At 41.8% G+C, this 20,712-nt stretch overlaps 1 protein-coding gene across 4 annotated transcripts in view; it reads right to left on the minus strand.

Annotated features, from left to right (window-relative positions):
- LOC147152418 (SRSF protein kinase 3-like) overlaps window positions 1–20,712 on the minus strand; it is a 53,883-nt gene that overhangs the window by 9,364 nt on the left and 23,807 nt on the right. For 3 of the 4 annotated variants that reach the window (XM_086045891.1, XM_086045864.1, XM_086045872.1), the window contains exons 10-12: window positions 19,830–19,922; window positions 2,567–2,600; window positions 2,260–2,478 (exon numbers count right to left, since the gene is read on the minus strand). In XM_086045891.1, coding sequence (XP_085902017.1) covers window positions 2,260–2,478; window positions 2,567–2,600; window positions 19,830–19,922 — 346 coding nt within the window. The remainder of the gene's footprint in view (window positions 1–2,259; window positions 2,479–2,566; window positions 2,601–19,829; window positions 19,923–20,712) is intronic. The other variant, XM_086045883.1, reaches the window with a different exon arrangement.

Here is a 20,712-nt window from a genome sequence, read left to right on the forward strand (position 1 = left end):
ATGTAGACGTTTTTGCAAATTTATGAAAAAAGAAAAACTGAAAGATCATATGGTCGTAAGTATTCAGCCCCTTTGCAGCGACCATGCTGTCCATTTCTTCTGATCCTCCTTGAGTAGTTCTGCTTCTTTATTGAAGTCCAGCTGTGTTTAATTAAACGGATTGGACTTGATTAGGAAAGGCACACACCTGTCTATATAAGACCTTACACCTCACAGTGCATGTTAGAGCAAATGAGAATCAAGGGGTCGAAGGAACTGCCCAAGCAGATCAGAGACAGAATTGTGGCAAGGCACAGATCAAAAGGTTATTTCTGCAGCACTCAAGGTTCCTAAGAGCACCGTGGCCTCCATTATCCTCAAATGGAAGAATTGGGATGACCACAACTCTTCCTAGACCTGGCCGTCCAGCCAAACTGAGAAATCATTGGAGAAGAGCATTGGTGAGAGAGGTAAAGAAGAACCCAAAGATCGCTGTGGCTGAGCTCCAGAGATGTAGTAGTGAGATGGGAGAAAGTTCCACAAAGTCACTGCAGCCCTCCACCAGCCGGGGCTTTATGTCAGGGTGGCTCGACGGGAGCCTCTTCTCAGTGTAATACACATGAAAGCCCGCATAGTTTGCCAAAAAGCTCATGAAATACTCCCAGATTATAAGAAATAAGATTCTCTAGTCTGATTGAAGTTTTAACTTTTTGGTGTTAATTTTAAGTAGTTTGTGTGGAGTACAGAAACATGGTGGTGGGAGCATCAGGTTGTGTGGATGTTTTTCAGCTGCAGGGACAGGATGACTGGTTGCAATTGAAGGAAAGATGAATGTAGCCAAGTACAGCGATATCCTGGAGGAAAACCTCTTCCAGAGTTCTGAGGACTGCAGACTGGGTCGAAGGTTCACATTTCAACAGGACAATGACCCAAAGCACACAGCTAAAATAACAAAGGAGTGGCTTCAGAACAACTCTGTGACCGTTCTTGAATGGCCCAGCCAAAGCCCTGACCTAAACCCGATTGAGAATCTCTGGAGGGACCTGAAAATGGCCAACGTTCACCATCCAACCTGACAAAATGGCAGAGGATCTCCAAATGCAGGTGTTTTTCTCATAATCTTGTGGCATTTTAAGTCATTTCAAAAAGCACAAAAACAAGCAAACAGGCAAGTTTTTCAGTGAGTAACGGTGGCTAGGTTACGAAATACATCATCAACAAATAGGTATATTTGCAAGTAGCGGATTGCGAACGGGACCACTGTAATAGTGAACAGAGGACTAACAAAGTTGCTCTGTGATATGAATGTTGTGTTCCCTTTGCATCAAAATTTGGTTTGCTATGTACTGCACAACCTGCATGCTTCTTTAGAAATTTAACAGACATTGTTTTTTATTTTCAAACTGAAAGAATATGAATTTGGCATTACCAAAACAAAGGGAGTGCACAAGGTGGGAACATCATGTTGAACGCTTAACCCTTGTATGGTGTTGGGTTCTGTGGAAACCGCGTTCAGTTTTTACCAAAAGAAAAATGACAAGGCAAATCTGAAACCTTCTCCTCATGGTGATAGCACACTGTTATGGGATATATTTTTTTCCATTACATTTTATTTTTAAAAAGGAGTGCATTCATTCAGGTGCGGTGGTCGACTAGTCAGCACGTCCGCCTCACAGCTCAGAGGTCGTGGGTTCGATCCCGGCTCCAGCCTCCCTGTGTGGAGTTTGCATGTTCTCCCCGTGCCTGCGTGGGTTTTCTCCGGGAACTCCGGTTTCCTCCCACATTCCAAAAATATGCTTGGTAGGTTGATTGGACACTGTGAATTGCCCCTAGGTGTGATTGTGAGTGCGGATGTTTGTCTCTGTGTGCCCTGCGATTGGCTGGAAACCAATTCAGGGTGTCCCCTGCCTACTGCCCAAAGACAGCTGGGATAGGCTCCAGCACGCCCGAGACCCTTGTGAGGAGAAGCGGTATAGATAACGGATGGAAGGATGCATTAATTCATAAATGTGATCTAACAAAGGTAAAGGGTGAATATTAACAATGTTTGCTGTTCATATGACTTACAATTTGGAGGTAGTAAACATCTGTTGAGTATTTTAACAGAAAATTATTTGATTGTGTTGTTTTGAAAACCCCAAACTCTAACGGGTCTACCAGACCCATCAACACTGGCTGAGTACCAAAAAATACAAAAACCACACAAGGGCTAAAGTGTAGAAAGCAGTAAGGGTCTTGGCAAAAGGTCGATTGCCTCCCAGAGTGGGAATGTGTTCTCACCGTCTTGTCCACCAGAGTATCCTGACTGTGTGGAAACTGTTGATTCTGATGTGGCTGAGTTCATGGAGCTGGAGAACCCAGAGACACTGGAGGCGGGGCTGGAGAACCGCCTGGGGCCGTGGCCATTACAACTGTCTTTCAACAAAGAACAAGATGACATTGGGCTCACTTTGTCATTGGTTGTGTTGCAGGAAGTGTTGCCGTTGATGTCTGCCGGGCCTGTAGACACAAACATTCTTTCTGTTTAAATCGGTGTGTGTATGTGTATCTATGTTTACAATTATGTAGTACTATGGTGTGAACTCACAGTTAGTGTGTGCGTCGTCTTCCTCATCTATCTTCTGAACACAAACACATTTCATGTTATTAATTGCTAATTGATAGTACCATATTTTTACTTTAAGCCACACGTAACGAATATGCCTTCATGTGGACCACAAGATTTAGCCAGGACTACCACCAAGTCTGCTCCACCCTCACTTTAAAACAATTGAATCACCAGGGAATCCCTGCCATTTGACTTGACAAAGACATGCTAGGACTCAAGAATAAAGAAACTCATGATAAGGACAGACACTTGGTCACGTGGACTACCTCTACAGACAATGGGTTGTGGATTCGAACTGCCTTGAGACAGACTACCTGGAGCTTCCCCAGCGGGAAGTCGGCGGTACCCTCACACAATCAGCAGGGGGCCAAACCCCGACGGACTTGGCAGTGCTGGACAAAGACTGACCCCAAGTGGTCGACATGGGAACTGCAGCTTTAAACTTCCTATGCCTTTCAGTCAATCAAAATTACCTTGAAATGAAACATATTTGGGTGGCACGGTGGTCGACTGGTTAGCACATCCGCCTCACAGTTCAGAGGTCGTGGGTTCGATCCTGGCTCCGGCCTCCCTGTGTGGAGTTTGCATGTTCTCCCCGTGCCTGCGTGGGTTTTCTCCGGGTACTCCGGTTTCCTCCCACATTCCAAAAACATGCATGGCAGGTTAATTGATCACTCTAAATTGCCCTTAGGTGTGATTGTGAGTGCGGATGTTTGTCTCGGTGTGCCCTGCGATTGGCTGGCAACCAATTCAGGGTGTCCCCCGCCTACTGCCCAAAGACAGCTGGGATAGGCTCCAGCACGCCCTGCGACCCTTGTGAGGATAAGCAGTATGGATAATGAATGAATGAATGAAACATATTTGAATGTATGTTTGTGCATTGTTTACTGTGCTGATCCTACTAACTTTGCATTGATGAATCTTCTCGAAGCTTCTCTATGGTAATAATCATTTTCCTTGTCAGGTTTGTGACACAACAGTGTAGATAAAGGTTTAAACTCATATCTTCGTCTCCTAAACTTCGGACGCATTCAGAATGAATTTCAGAATTTGAGCTGAAGCATGAACATAAAAATGCAAGTTACGAATTGTTAAATGCACAAACATTCACAAATTGAGGCTCACCTGAAACTTGTCGTGGGGGGGCGGACACTTCACCACCTCCCCTTTTTTTAAGGAGACAAAAGGTCTGGCCTTTTGCTCTCTGACACTCTTGTGATACTGCTCTCCTGTTGCTCTCTTTGTGGTGACTTAAACAAGTCTCTCTCACATCTCAATTATTTGTATCTTTTGGCTGCATTTTCGATTGCGCTCCCACACTCGCCAAGTCTGCCCGGAAACCACTAGCAGTCGACCTTCAAAAGCTGAGAATCTGGGTTCTCAATCTCCATCACCACGCATATGTGGGAGATCAACCGAAATACAGCTATGGGGAGCAGAAGCTGAAGCAACACTTTGCCCCCCTTTTGTTTGAAGGCCAGCAAAATCACCTCTGGGTGGTCCTAGCGAAGCCCAACACTGCATAGCAGTCGGGCCACATGAGAATCCCGTTCCAAGCTGCCTCTTTTTTTTTTTTTGCGCCTTTATTTTTCTTTCCTCCATATGCAAACTAGTGAAGGTTCTTCCACCTGCTCCTCACGAGAGACTCCGCTTATCATAAGTGACCACTTTGCAGCTCGCCAGGGCTTTTTCAGTGGGTGCATATAAAACCTTTGTTTTATTAGAAGAACTCACAACTTACTTTATTCACCTTCACATTTCAAGACTGATTTCATGAGATTTTCGTCAAATTTCCCTCTAAATAACTTAAAATTTTGATGCGGTGCCCCAAGAGGTAAGCAGGAGTAATGCAGGCATTGCTGCTGGTCACTATTAACTATCTACACTCTTATGAGTGACCCCCATTTTCGCTACACATTGATGCCCTGTAGTGAGGACAAATTAAGTTATTCTTTGATCCAAACACAGAATTCACTGCTTTTAATACGATTTTCGTGCAGTTTGTCAGACATTTGGTGAGAAAAGATGAAATCACCGTTGCCATTTTGAGTGTGGCAGCTTCCCATTCATTTCATTGTAGACGCCTATTTCATGCTACCACCTTGTGTTTCAGTGAGAGGGTACACAAATTGTGTGCCACACCATTCCTGAATGAGAGCGTAGCGGTTGTTACGATAATAATACACAAAACGGACCACTTGCTTGAGAGCGTGGCTGGTATTTTGAGAAAATATTGTGCACATTTGTAGTTTCAGTAAACCTGCAATAAATTTTTGTCAACGTTGTGACATCAATTACGCTGAAAAGTTAGTGAATGGTTGTCACCTATTTATACATGCTTGTCTTTGCGTGAGGTTCTCTCCGCGAATGTTTTCCTACACCCGAGTCACTCTATTGTAGCATGGAACTATGGTTGCTAGAGAAGCACTCATACCCCCTTGTTCGCATCTCTAGACTAGCTACTTAGACACATAACAGCCTCGTAGGTTTTGGGGCATTTCTTCCCCGCACGGAATCTGCGCCGGTGAAGACTGAGTCACTGTAAACTTGCAGAATAGTTGTTAAAAACTCTTGTTTCAGCGCGTCTGTGCTGATTGAGCACACTCTATGCTAATTTGTTAGCTCTGTGTTTAACTGTGTGGTGTGGTTCCCCGCTTATGCAGCCACACCTGGAAGCTTGGCAGAGCCGACTTGCGTGCAAACTGCTAAAACTGCAGTTGTTTCTTGTCGATTGTGCTCTGATGCTTGCTCTGAAGTAAGATTGCTGATTGCTGTTCTACATGCTTATACCTTTGTGTATGAAGCGTGACTGGTCAATGCTCAAAGACCACTGCTTGCCACACAAATACATCGCTACAATAGCAATCAAATAAGCATATTCCACCCGCGGTGCACGTAGTTATACGGCACCGTTTGGATTAAAGTGATAAAGGTATTTATCAAAGGTATTTATCCACAACCGTTGTTGTGGTCTAATTTGTGGAGCTGTTGCTATAATTAACCACATTCATGCCTAATTTGGTCGTGTTACAAAGTTGTCAAGCTGATACATTTTATACTACGCTGCAACATTGCTATCACGTGGAGATTTTCGGTAACAACTAGGCGACAACCAAAATCAAAGTTAGTGGACTCATAAATTTTGCTGTTGTAACTGCTTGCACGTGTGGCCCTTCTTCCTTAAGAGTTATTCACTTTGAGTTTAAGTCAATTTGGAAACTTTTGATAACATTTCGGATTAATATTTTACACGTTTATTTATTCATCTTATTTAATTGTATTTACTTTTTCTTTCTTTTGTTTCCCATTAACACTCGATTTATTTTGTTTTCTTTTTGTTGTTTTGTTTGATTATCCCATTTATTTTATAGTACTTCCAAATTTTCGCTGATCAACACGTGAGATTTCCCAGCTCATAAGCTTGCCTCTACCGCAACCATTTTTGTCAATTTTTACAATTTTGGACAGTTAATAATATTCATGATTATTATTTTGGCATAGCATAGACTTGACTGTGTGTTTCCTGAGCATATTTTGTGTGCTTTGCAAGTTTATGTGACTTAACTCATTTTAAATTTTTCATTTTTGTCATCTGACATTTTTTTTTCGCTCCCAATTGACTTTACACTCATCTCCAACCACCTGACCGGGCCGCCAAACATTACTGTGGTGATTTAAAACTTTTTTTTTTTTTTTTACACATTTTATTTAGAATTTCCAACTTTTCCAAAACAAAACAAAACAAAAAAAGAGAAAACAAAACAAACAAACAAAAAAACTCTCTCTCCGCGAAACAACAATTAATTCTAGGCATAGTAAACATAATGAAGAACAAACAGGGACTTTGTTCGCGCTGTACGCAATATTATGTTCCATTTCTCCTCTGTGTAGCTACATCCGAGGTCAGCTTCCCATCTCATTCTGTTTGTATGCCCTCTATGATTTGGTAAGTTATTAAGAATAGTTTTATAAACAAAAGATATTAACCCCTTAGCTCCATTGTGTCTTGGCTCAAAAAGACATTTTTCGGGCAAAGATTCCTGAGGTTTGCGTGGAAATGTGTCTTAGTCTGACTTCTGATCCAACTCCTAACTTGCAAATATTTGAAAAAGTTGTGTTTACCTAAATTATAAACTTCTGACAGGTGACAAAAGCTTGAGAAGTCATTATTAGGATAGAGGTCTCCTATAACGTTTACACCTTTCCTCACCCACTTTTGTAAAACATTATCCGCTATAGATGCTGGAATGTTAAGATCATCAATGGTGAATTTATCAATAATTTTGTACTTTGCCCAATTAATGCGAGCAATTGTTGCCAAGCATCAAATGTAGTCAAAATAATTTAGTTTTTTGTCATTAATTTGAGTTTATTTTTAGATCCCAGAAATGGTATTACCGTTAATTTATCTTGTGTTTCGTACTGTTCTATCAGCAACCACCTGGTCTCCTCTGCTTTGGAATAAAACCGCGAAACTGCGCAGCCAAATAATACAATCTAAAGTTGGGCAGTTTCAGGCCGCCTTTGGCATAAGGCAGCTGCACCGTACGGAGTTTACCTCTTGGTCTTTTTCTGTGCCACAGGAAGGTAGTTAATAATTTGTCCAGTTCAATTAAAAAGGATGTAGGGATTTTTGCTAGAATACACCAAAATAAATAAATGCATTTGGGCAGTATATTTATTTTCACTGTATTAATTCTCTCTTTTAAAGATAATTGGAGATCCATCCATCTTTGTAATTCAGTTTTTGATTTATTGAGTAATAACCTATAATTTTCTTCATAAAGCTTATCACATGAGTTACAGACTTTAATTACCAGATATTTAAAGCCCTCTGGGCACAATCTAAATGGTACTGAGAAGGTACTTTTGCAATCATTATCCATATTTATTGGAAATGCCTCGCTCTTGGAGTAGTTGATTTTAAACCCGAGACTGCACTGTACTTCATAAGCTTCGTCAGTAACGAATGGAGTGATAACATAGGTTAAGATAGAAATACTAATAAGTCATCAGCATAAAGTGCGAGTTTGTGCTCATCCATACCAATTTTTATCCCAGTTACTAAAACATCTGACCGCAAGGCAATGGCTAATGGTTCAATTGCAATTGGAAAACGTGCGGGTGAACTGGGGCAATCCTGACGGCAACCACGAGACAAAGAAAATGCATCGGACAAGACCCCGTTTGTCAAAATCTTCGATCTGGGAGCATAAAACAATGTCTTTATAATCCTAAAAAAGTTAGCGCCGAAATTCATGACCTTCACCGTCTTAAGAAGAAAATTTGTTTCGTTCCTGTCAAATGCTTTTTCAGCGTCCATTGAAACTATCACAGCTGGGCAGTTTTTGTGTGTACTCTATAACATGAAACAGCCGCCGAACATTATCTGCACCTTGTCTATTTTTGATAAAACCTGTCTGGTCTGCATGAATAATTTTTGGAATTACTTTCTCTAAACGTAATGGAATCACTTTTGATCGTATTTTATAGTCTGAATTAAGGAGACTAAGAGGTCTGTAATTACAGGTTTTCTGTAGATCCTTCCCAGGTTTAGGAAGTAGTATCATAATTGCCTATTCCAATGTTTGGGTAGTGTTTCTCTCTGGACAGCTTCTCTAATCATGTTTGTAAATGGGATTAGTAGTTTTTTTGAGAAGAATTTAAAATACTCAATAGGATAGCCATCAGATCCTGGAGTTGAGTTATTTTGTAGCGATTCAATGGCAGAAAGGACCTCCCTCTCCGTTATCTCTTCCTCCAATAATCTCCTGTCTGTAGTTATAAGTTTTGGTAAAGATAATTTACTAATAAAGTCTTTCGTCTGAGCTTCCGTCACCTGTTCAGATTGATATAATGTTTCATAATATTTTTTGAATTCTAGATTTATTTCCTTATTACCTTCTAAATCATGACCATCATCAGTTTTAATGCCTTGTATAAATTTCTCATTTTCTTTTTGCTTTAACATCCAGGCAAGTAGATTGCCAGTTTTGTTGCCATATTCATAGTAGTGATATCTGGTTAATGGCATTGCTCTTTCTGCTCTACTCGTGCAAAGATTATCATATAAAATCCGTTTCTGTTTAAGTACGCAAAGAGCCTCATGTTGTTTTGTTTGGGCATGTTTAATTTCTAATGCTCTGATTTCTGTTTCTAATTGTAGAAGTTGATCTTGCTTCTGTTTATTTTTATGTGATAAATACGAGATTATATGACCTCTCATATAAGCCTTAACTTCCCACACCATAGAATGGAAAGAGAAATTCAAGTTAGTCTCCAAATATATATCCAACATATTGTTCATGTATTTAATAAATTCCGGGTCTTTCAGTAAAAATATATTAAAACGCCATCTGTAGGGGATAGGTCCTGTTTGTTGCAGAAGCACTTCCATCTGTAAGGCATGATGATGCTATGATCTGATAAGGTGGCAGCCAAATAAGAACAGGTTTTAATTTGCGGTAATAGTGTTTGTGACGTCAAAAACATATCAATTCTTGAATATGTATTGTGCACATTGGAATATTAGGGGAAATCCTTTGTATCTGGGTTTTGTACTCTCCATATATCCTTCAAACCAAGTTCATTCATACCTTGACTCTGGATTATATCAGATCTTGACAGATTGGTATTCTTGGGGGCCGAGCGATCCAACGATGGATTCAAAACGAGATTCAAATCGCCTCCCAAAATACACTGACCCTCTGCCAAGGACAGTTTCATAATTAAGGTGTTAAAAAAAATGGGATCATCTATATTAGGACCGTATATTGATGCCAGCAACAATTTGTGTTAATTTTACAGTCAAGTAATATAAATCTACCAAACGTGTCTCTTTCTTTATTATTTAGTTGAAATCGAATATTAGTAAGTATTGCTACTGCTCTGGCACTGGATGAAAATGAAGAGTAATAGACCTCACAAATCCAGTCACACTTCAATTTTGTATGTTCTATATCTGTTAAGTGAGTCTCTTGGATGAAAGCAATGTCTGTCTTGTGTTTTTTTTAAATAAGTTATCACGTTCCTCCTTTTAATTGGGTTTTTAATTCCTTGAACATTTAGTGATATACACTTTATATATCCCATTCTTTCCATGATTCTCTAGCTATAAATCAAATTCAAGAAACCCAAGGTACAGGGTCAAAGTCCCAATTCACATTACAAAAGCATTTCGATGGAGAGAGACACGCACCAAAGTAAACAACTCAAACACAATAACTTAAAAAGGAATGTTCCAAGTATTCAAAAAAACAAAAAGAAGGACACTGCCTTCGATAAGAAAAACAAAAACAAAAACAAAAACTGGCAGCGTCCAAGCAAAACTATCTGGTCGTGATTTAAAACTTGAATTGTTTCACATTGCTGTTCGCGTGTACCCTTAATCGTCTTATCAAAAGAAGATCCTCAGTACGCTCTGAATGCACAGCATCCGTGTTGAACATCGCTCTACCCACACCGCGCTTAACACCATTCAAACCTGGTATGCACTTTTGGTTTGAATCCACACTTAACGCACCGTTTTTATGGTAACTTTATATCCCACAATCAAAATCTCAAACAACCGTGACAATTACACCACTTGATGACTTTATTATTGACTTATGTACAAGTAGTTAATAAATTAATTGCTGTTCTCAAGCAGTTGCTTGTCCGAAGGCCTAGCAGCCTTCTCAACCTGGGTTGGGCCCCCACAAGCCTACTCAACTAAAGTGTGTTTACGTAGATGTAAGCACACACTGGAAAGCTAGATTAAATTAAATACCTTTTTCATTTAATACGACAACTTCCAAACCAAACTGGTGAAATCTACTTCCAAAACCTTGAACATATTGTGCATTTAAATTCAATTTGCTTTCCAAATTAATTTATCAACACTGTATTTCTTTGATAGGTTTGAGTATTCAATGAACCATCAATTAAAATAATTGTATGCATACTTTGATATTTTCAGTTGCGTTTGATTTAATTTGTGCACAACAATTTGTCTAAGTTGCCTTGGTTTGCGTTTGTGTTTTCGGCTTCTTCCTTCAAAATAGCGATACCTTTGAGAACCCTTTTGGGTGCGTATTAGACAACGCTCCCTCCGTTGCACTTTAAGTGAACGTCCACCAATGCGAGTTATGTAAACCAGTTGTTTCTTCGATTGAAAACATAGCGGAGCCTCGTGACAATCCTAGCCCATTCGAAAACCTCGACGCGCTGAAAGAACTAGTGAATAACCTGAGAAAAAACTATTCCGGGTTATGCTGAGTCCGTTAAAAGCACTGACACCGACACCCTAAAAATTCTAACTTCGCTCAACCCATGAGTGATGCTAAAATCAAAACCCCAAAGGATGAATCCTTCAATCAATTACTTGGGTACGTAGTTTTGAACCTTGTGTCACAATCAAAGCACAGCGACATAGAATTTGACCAGTTTAAACACCAGCTTTAAGCAAAAGACAAAACGGAACTTAAGTTGACAGCACAGCTGGGTGTAACCAATCATCCTTGGAACAATGTTGAAGTTGAACTTGCTGACGTTGAGGCACAGCGGGATGAAGCCAAAGCTCGTACCGCAGGCTTACTTGATGACAATGACGCTGACTGATGCAGCTGCCCAAGATGCTGACCTGACCTGTGAGAATCGCAAATTGACTCAGACACTCACTTGGTATGAGAACAACGATCGCAAACAAGAAAAATGTTTGTGCCGCTGCCACAGAAATTACCAGACTAAGATCTGAGTTAACCGAACTGGCTGATTGACCCACCAGAGACCAATTGCAACGGGTCGAGGCAGACCACCAGTGAGCCCGCTTGTTGTTATACCAAGCCTCCGATGATGTAATTTGCCTTAAACAAGTAAAAGCACTAAGAGAAGAGTGTGCCGCAAAAATGGACCTCTCAAATCCAGAGAATCAAGTTGACAATGGCCGAGACTAACTTAAACCGTCTCCAACAATGTCAACAAGACCAGGAGGCGGAGTTGGCACAGGTAAAGCGTGAGCTACAGCTCGCACGGCAGTTAAATGCCACCCGCGGAACTCTCTCATAAGGAACACATTCTTTCACAAGACCTCCTGAGTCGAGCGCGGCAGCACCACCCCTTAAACAATTGACGGTGGGGAGACCGGAACCCACCTGGGAAGCCACCACGGTGACCCACGTATTCAGGGGGCATGTGCCACAAAGGCCAGCACCCTTACAAGACTTGGTGCCACCGGCTGCCATCCCCTTCAACAGCGGTCCCACGCCCACTCCCAAACCGGGAGTGCACATGAGTGTGACCTGGAAAGATTTGGACAAATTGGCACGCAACATTCAAAAGTTCAAACCTGAACCAAGGTGGTCCCATAATACATCAGATTACCTTAGAGATATTGACTACCACCAAAACAGGTTCCCAGCGACTACCCTCGACGACAAACCCTAACAAATCAAGATGACTTTTAGTCGAGCAGTTAATCGACTAATCGAGCAACAACCTGCTTATATATTAGCCGATCCAGAAGCTTTACGCCAAGCGATGGTTGTGGAATTTGATGACCCACAAGCCCGCAGCCGGCAAGGCAACCGCCCCGGCAGCCGCGCTTTCCATAAACAAGGGAGGCAAGAGTCCCCTCAGATCTATTACTGCCGCTTGCGTGACGCATATTTCGGATTTCTTAATTAACCTGGCATGGAAGACAACCAAGACTTTAAAACGCTTTTTGAAGAAAATCTACACCCAAACCTCAAACAAATAGTATCTAGGGTTGATGGGCTTGTGCCCTCAGATGGTGACTAGTTCACAGCTGCGCGACTTGGCCGCTAAATGCTTCGCAATGCTAAAACGTTCAAATGCAAAACCAACAGATGCGGGTGTTTACATCGTAAGCTTGGACCCAACCAATGAACTCGAGGGTTCCTCCCGGAAATCCTCTAATGATGCCCCGCGGCAGTCCGGCAAACCAGTACCCAGCAACCGTAATGGGGTTGTTAACACACAAAATGGGTTTCGGGCCCCTCAAAACAATAATTTGTGTCATAAACACCATAATCACTGCGAAAATACATTAACATACCTTAACTAACATGCATTTGGACACTTTGGTGCTCTTGAAGTGGACTATTGGACCATACCAATTGGTACACCCAGTCTATGTATCTCCTGTGGAAGCAGTTTATCTGCTCGTTGGTCAGCACCCCTGATCGATTACAGTCAACGCAAGCTATTTGTTAACGAGATTGTTGAATGGACTTATGAAGTAAAAATGGCATTACAGGAATGTTTTGACTGCACTGACTGGGGTGTCTTTGAAAACTCAACTGGCAGCCTGGACTAGGGTTGTTCCGATCCGATGACGTGATCGGATATCGACCTGGATCATGTGGTTGCAGACTGGACTCGGACTCGTAATTGTCTCTCAATCAGAAATCGGATTTATTGCATGTATATTTTATAATTTTTTTCTCAGCTTTTTTGTATTTGTAGGCTACAAATGTTAGGGGGGAAATGAATAAATTACATGTTACAAAATGTATGTCAAGGTAGCCCTAACATTACACCGGATGTGTGTATGACATCACTCAGTTGAACAAGCAATTTGAAAGGAAGGTGCGCAATCATGTCGGCAGTCTGGGAACACTTTTCGGTCGATAAGAACAACAACGGGGTTGCAATCTGCTCCATTTGTAAACTTGGCATTTCGAGGGGTGGGAGCATTAGGTCTTCATTCAACACAACCAACCTCATCAGCCATTTGAAAATTTCACATCCGGCAGCACATGCCAAGTTTCTACGGGCTCAGCAGAGGAGGCTTTCAAGAAGGGAGAAAAGATGCCCCAAGACAGCGAAAAAGCTCGTAAAATTACGTAGCGATATCAAAGCGAGTGGATTGCGATAAACGACCACCCATTTTCAATTTGTCGAACAACTTGGAATGCGTCGCTATACAGAGTACCTGGTGCCCCGGTATCAAATCCCCTCACGCCGCTACATCACCGAGAAAGGCATTCCCGAGGTGCACAAACAATTGACTGACAAATTGCATGTCCTGATGGCTGACGTGTCCAGCATCTCCTTTACTACCGATATCTGGAGTTCCTCCCTTGCCTCGATGTTGCTTCTTAGCCTAACAGCGCAATGGATAAAATAGACTCAGTTTTTGTTTTATGTCGTGCAACGTTGAACTCAAAGAAATTCCGGGGATCCCACAATGCCGAGCACATCCAACAAGTCCTGGAACAGATGCTTGCCGAATAGGGAATCAGTAAGGAGCGTGTTCATGTGATTTTCCGTGAAAATGCTGCCAATATGAAGAAAGCAATGTAGGACATGGGAGTAAGGAGTGAGGGCTGTGTCGCGCATACAGGCCAATTTGCCGTTCACGAGGGGCTGCTTTCACAGAGGAGTGTGTCCGAGGCACTCAACAGCGCGAGGCAGATTGTAGGCCACTTCAAACACTTCCCGCGGCCTACTCCATTCTGGAAGACATCAAGATGGACCTGAGCATGGACATCAGGCGTCTACATCAAGATGTACAGGTGAGAATCCACCATTCCATTTATTCCAATTCCATAATTTATCCCCACGCCACTATGTTGTAGTGGTCATACGATAATGTAATACAATATAGGTACAATATAGATATAATAGGTTATACAATATGTAGATGAAGATTAAAACCAGAGCTGGGTACTTGACCCTTTTTTGCCGGTCCGGCCGCGACCCTCCACCCTTGACCTGGGTAGCCTTCCGGCCGCGACCCCCCATCCTTATTCATAAAAACGATCTCTCCCCGCCCCGTTCCGCCCCCGAGCAAAAAAAAAAGTGTCCGTGATCGCCGCCGCCGTGGGAGAGATGCTTTTTAAAGGATCATTAGCTGGCTAATTTACTATTCAAACCCCCTGTAGACACGCTTCAAAATGCGCCACCACTAGTACTTTACTACTTACCGAACTGCGTGTGATTACTTCCATTGCGAGCCCTGGGGTTGGTTTTGTCGTATTGTATGATTATTTGGGTCCAACAGACGGCAAGAAGTCGCAGTCAACAAGTTACTTATTTATTTTGCACACTTCCCCTCCTTCACGGGCTTCAAAATGAAAGCAAACCACTATACACACCAGGTTTGCTACAGCATATTTCCGGTGATGTGCCAGCGTCAACCTTGTGTCAATGCTGCGCGCAGCTTGAATATACTCGTAGACACAAGTTGTTTTGAAACAATCGGGGGCGTTGCTTAAAAAAGACAGCGACAACAATGGATATCGTTCCTGCTACAACCATGAAAGGACCAAGATGACTAGACGATGCATTTAATTTCATTTCCAAACTAGTTTGCTTTGCAGCAGCAACGAGCTGCATGCTGCATTCTCTCCTCCTCTCCATGTGGGAAACTGTATGTCATCGCAACATGTGACATAATGGACCGATCAGAGCAGCACCAATTCCTGATGTGTGCGTGGCACAGACATTTGCACAAGTCAGTTAACTTTAATTTGGTACGCCAGTTCACCTTTCATTCCAAGGACACGCACGCACACAACACACACACCATCAGTTGTGATTGTCCATTGTCCCTTACCTCTCCTAATCTTTTGATCTTCGTTTTCTTTATTTAGGCTTGCCTTAGCATAGGATTTCTTTGTTATGTTTCTGTTCCTGTTTCTGACCATTGTAGTATGTTTCATATAGGTTTTGTCGTATTGTATAATTATTTGGGGGCAACACAGACGACAAGAAGTCTGCAAGCATTCAACAAGTTACTTATTTATTTTCCACACTTTCCCTCCTTCACACTTCCTGGCCTTCAAAACAAAAGCATACCAGCAAACCACTACACAGCAGGTTTGCTACGGCATATTTACGGAAGTAGGGAAGACGCCAGAAGAAGTGCATGAACTCCACCTTGATGTGCCAACGTCATCCTTGAGTGCTGCGTGCAGCTTGACTATACTCGTGGACACAAGTTGTTTTGAAACAGTTACGTTCCAAGTCAGGGGGGCGTCGCTTCAAAAAGACAGCGACAACAATGGATATCGTGCCTGCTACAACCATAAAAGGACCGAGATGACTAGACGATGCATTTAATTGTATTGCAAAAATGATCTTGTAGGGGGAACATGGGTAAGTAGCTTCTTTACACACACATTTGTGAGATAACACCCACGCCGCTGCCAACCTAGTTTGCTTTGCAGCAGCAACCACCTGTGTGGTGAATTCTCTCTGTGTGGGAAACCGTATGTCATCGCAACATGTGACATAATGGACCCATCAGAGCATCAACAATTCCTGATGTGTGCGTGGCATGTGTCGCAGACCTGTCGCCAACAGCACAATGCCGGTCACGTGAATCAATGTTTTCGCTCGCGTCGACGCGGGAGTCGAAAGAAGCCTAAAAGAAGCCTTTCATCGAGTAGGCTGAGATGAAATTTGGCCGCCTCACGACCACCTCACACGCATGAGGGACGATTAGTGGGACAGACTAAAATCCACTTCCGGCAATGCTTAGTCCAGCCCCTTTTTAAAAATTTGTCAGCCCCCACACCCCACCCTAAAAATGGGCATCCAGCCGGGCTGGAGGGTCCGACGGGTCCGGCCCGGGACGGACTGCCCAGCTGTGATGATTTCCAATGGAGAGTTTGTAATCGGTCCCTCAGTTGACTCCGACCAAACAAGTATACAAGGGGTGTTATTCATGGAGTCACTTATTTCCTAATTTCTCCAAAGTGAAAGGATAAAATAGAAAATGACAACTCTTTTCATTTTCCTGATCAAAAAATATATAAAATGAACTTATTAGTGAAAACAACCAGCCCTTTAAACTGTTAATTTTGCAGAAGGTGTGCATATTCTAGGTTTTTGTGTGAGGAAAGAAGTGATCTACATGTTCTGGTATTATTGTACTATGCAACAGGAATTTCATATCGTGTATGCAGTGTCGCTGTCTGCATCATGCCGCGACAGCCCCAGCCTTCCACAACCGATCAGGGCATCTATCAGATGCAATCTACCCTGCAATGTAATTTTTCTTACTCTTCCAGAGTTTGGAGGAAGAGCACCTCCGACGGGTCCGCCTTTTGCACCCCTCAACTTTGGGTGGTAGCGTGTCATCTTTTTTGGATTCCCAAAATATTTTTATCAACGTCTCACATTTCATCCAACCATCCATTATCAATACCGCTTATCCTCACAAGGGTCGCGAGGCATGCTGGAGCCTATCCCAGCCGTCTTCGGGCAACAGGCGGGGGACACCCTGAACTGGTTGCCAGCCAATCGCAGGGCACACATAGACAACCACCCGCACTCACAATCACACCTAGGGGCAATTTAGAGAGTTCAATCAACTTACCATGCATGTTTTTGGAATGTGGGAGGAAACCGGAGTACCCGGAGAAAACCCACGCAGGCATGGGGAGAACATGCAAATTCCACACAGGGAGGCCGGAGCCGGGATCGAACCCACGACCTCTAAACTGTGAGGCGGACGTGCTAACCCGTCGACCCCCGTGCCGCCTCTAACATTCCATAAAGAAACAAAATGTCTCCAAACCGATCCTTTTAACAAGCATTGTGCCGCTCATGTGAGAGGTTTTGTTTGTATATAAATACAATGAACAATGCATCGAAAAAACGATTATCGTTCCCACCCCTATCCTTCATATACTAAGACTGAATTACAAGGACTTTTTGGTCTGTTTTTGTCCAAACAATCAATCCAAAATGGGCGTGGTGACCCTAGTGGCGATCATGAGTTATTGCAGGCATTGACTCGAGTCCATTTATTAAAATAATATTTAATACCAATATTTGCTCCAACATGATGCTCCCACCACCACATTTCACTGTAGGGATTGTATTGGGCAGGTGATGAGCAGTGCCTGGGTTTCTTCACACATACTGCCTAGAATTAACACCAAATAGTTCTATTTCTCCCATCTCCCTAAAGCATCTCTGGAGCTCAGCCACAGTGATCTTTGAGTTCTTCTTTACCGCTCTCACAAAGGTTCTTCTCCCACGATTGCTCAGTTTGGCTAGACGGCCAGGTCGAGATAGAGTTGTGGTCTTCCCAAACGTCTTCCATTTCATGATTATGGAGGCCACTGGTAAATGTATAGCGCTTTTCTACCTTTGGTATTCAAAGCGCTTCACATTGCACCTCGTCTACCTACTGATGCCGCAGCATCAGGAGCAACTGGGGGTTCAGTATCTTGCCCAAGGATACTTCGACATGGTCACAATGGCCAGGGATCGAACCCACAAACTCCCGGTTTGGAAGCGACCACTCTACCACTGAGCCATGCCGTCCCCGGCACTGTGCCAGTGTGCTCTTAAGAATCTTGCGTCCTGCAGAAAGTCTTTTGTAAGCTTGGCCAGATCTGTTCTTTGCCACAACCCTATCTCTGATCTCCTCAGGCAATTCCTTCAACCTGTGATTCTCATTTGCTTTGACATGCACTGTGAGCTGTAAGGTCTTATATAGACAGGTGTGTGCCTTTCCTAATCAAGTCCAGTCAGTTTAATTAAACATAGCTGGACTCCAATAAAGGACCAGAACCATCTCAAAGAAGACCAGAAGAAACGGACAGCATGTGAGTTAAATATGAAGGTTTTTTTGCAAAGGGTCTGAATATTTATGACCATATGATATTTCAGTTTTTCTTTTTTCATAAATTTGCAAAACTCTCTCAGTTCTCAGTTTTTTCTGTCAAGATGGGGTGCTGAGAGTCCATTATGAGAAATAAAATTAACTTTTTTGATTTTGGCAAATGGCTGCAATGACACAAAAAATGAAAATTTTTCAAGGGGTCTGAATACTTTACGTACCCACTGTTGCGTTACATTGGAGGCATGGTAAACACCAACAAATAATCAGAAATCCCTTGCAAAATACGTAATGCCTAAAGCTGGACTGTGCGCTACTCAAATCCTGCTGACTCACGCACAAGAATACACTAAAGAAATAGTGCATGCAACCAGTGTGAAATAATTTAACAATATATTTTATTGCAGTGCATTACAAATAAAACTGGACCCACACTTCACATGTAGCTTACTCGTTCGTTGCAGGGTTAAAAAAACAGTAATATATTAACTCATTCACTGCCATTGACAAATTGACTTGTCTTTTCACAGTCCAGCCTTCAATCCCAGGAAATTATTTATATGTAGTTTTTTCAATTTTTTTTCAAACGTTAGGGTAGAAGAGGGACTGAAAATTTCTGGCAATTAATGAGTTAATAAAAGAATTAAGAAAATATGTACCATCATATTTGGCAGGGAACCCATTCAACTACCGGTTCACCATACTAAAGTCATTCCGGCGGAACTATAGAGTACATTAGCAGATTGTTGGTGGCACCTTGTGGACACATGAGGTAATTAACCTAAACTATTTTTATATGGCGAAGTATCACATTTTGAACAGCGTGGGACTCCATTATCCCATTAAAGCCTAAAGCACCTGGCTTAACAGCTCCCCAAAACCTAAGGTCGTCTTTGGAATTACCCTTGAAAACCTGAAGATTTCCCAGAAATTCAACACCTACAATATAATTAATATCTCAGCCCCTGTAGCAGATAGGAACACCATTCCAAAAGAATTTGGGAGCTTAGACATCTGGCTTTTACACAGGACCAAGTTTATTAATCTTTACTGATTCAATCGGTGTAAAAATAAAGGGTCAGTGCAAGAGAAGCATTATTTTTAATTTTAAAAATGGAGTGGTAGTGACCATTCTCTATTCTGTTACAAATATGTCGATATTGTCATTTTCTACAAACATATATCTCAAGTAAAAAAACAAGAAACTGACGTATATGCTCCCCAGGCTTTAAGGGTAGAAAGACGCAACCGCGCTCCCAGCTCTAGTGGTAGAAACGCGGCCTTAATGGTAACAAATGTTTTTGAAACTGATGCACATTAAGGGTATACAGGGCTCCTAATTTCATGGGTGTTGGCATTTCTCCAAGAGGAAGTGGTCATGATGGCTATTTGTCACTACTCAAAATACATTCACACACAAACGACATCACAAATGATTGTAAAAGGGAAGAAAATATTGACTCTCTAAGTGAGCCAACATTTCACTATCTGGTTGGACCATACATTCATTCATTCATTCATTCATATGGTGCAATTTATAGTCCAAAAAATATGGTAATTCCATAATCTAATAATACAGTACTAGTCGATACATATACACTATTAGCATTTATAACAGTACAGTGTTGTGAGTAAGCTCACGCATGAGTGTCATTGCAGTACCTGAATGTCTACCAGTCTCTCCTCTAACAGTTTCTCTTGCCTCCTAGCTTTTCTCTTCAATTTTTTCTTCTTATTTTTGGAGATTTTACCAACCTAAACAGATATATAAGAGAATGAATTAAGACACAACAATATTGTAAGATTCAGTTCAATCACACATGATTGTGAGCAGGGGCAGAGGACCAAATTCTGACCCCCATACAGTATGTAAGCCTTCTAAGGCCCCGTATATACACACACAAACCGTAGTCTATCCTGAAGTTGTTTTACTGAGGTTCGTGAAATGTGTTGTTTTTAGTTTGGGCTCACAGTCATATAAAGGTATATCAAAATGCAGGTCTACTAATGACCCCAATAGTAGACTATTACACCACTACTATAATTTCCTTCCTACTCACTGGTACAGGGTACTTATGCCATTAAGTATATTTTAAAATGATAATCAGCATCATCAATAATTAGTAATAAAACAGTTTAAAAATATAATTGTTACAAATGTAGTTACAAATAGCAGTTAATCTATTACTATCTAAGAGGGATGTTGATTGTTGGGAGCTTGGATTGTTAATGAGTTCAATGTAGTGTATTAAAACCAGACCACTCAAATCTGACACATTTCCTCTGTGATACATGCATTTCACAGTGAGGGGGCGGTGGGAAAGGCTGTTATTGGGCGTTGCTGCCCAAAAACAGTCTCAGAATATGAAAAACTACTTATTTCTATGATGTCTATTTCTTACTTATTTCTTTTTATATTCAATAGTGTGTTACCTGTGATTTTAGCAGCCAACCCAAACCCCCCACCCCACCAAATTCTGCTGATTACTTTATTTTAAGGTAACTGTATTCAAATGAATTCGATTGACTTGTAGTGGAGCTGCAA

The sequence above is a fragment of the Filicampus tigris genome, chromosome 1 (genome assembly GCF_054856515.1).
Source record: "Filicampus tigris isolate MCC_2025a chromosome 1, RoL_Ftig_1.0, whole genome shotgun sequence".
Classification (NCBI taxonomy): Eukaryota; Metazoa; Chordata; class Actinopteri; order Syngnathiformes; family Syngnathidae; genus Filicampus; species Filicampus tigris.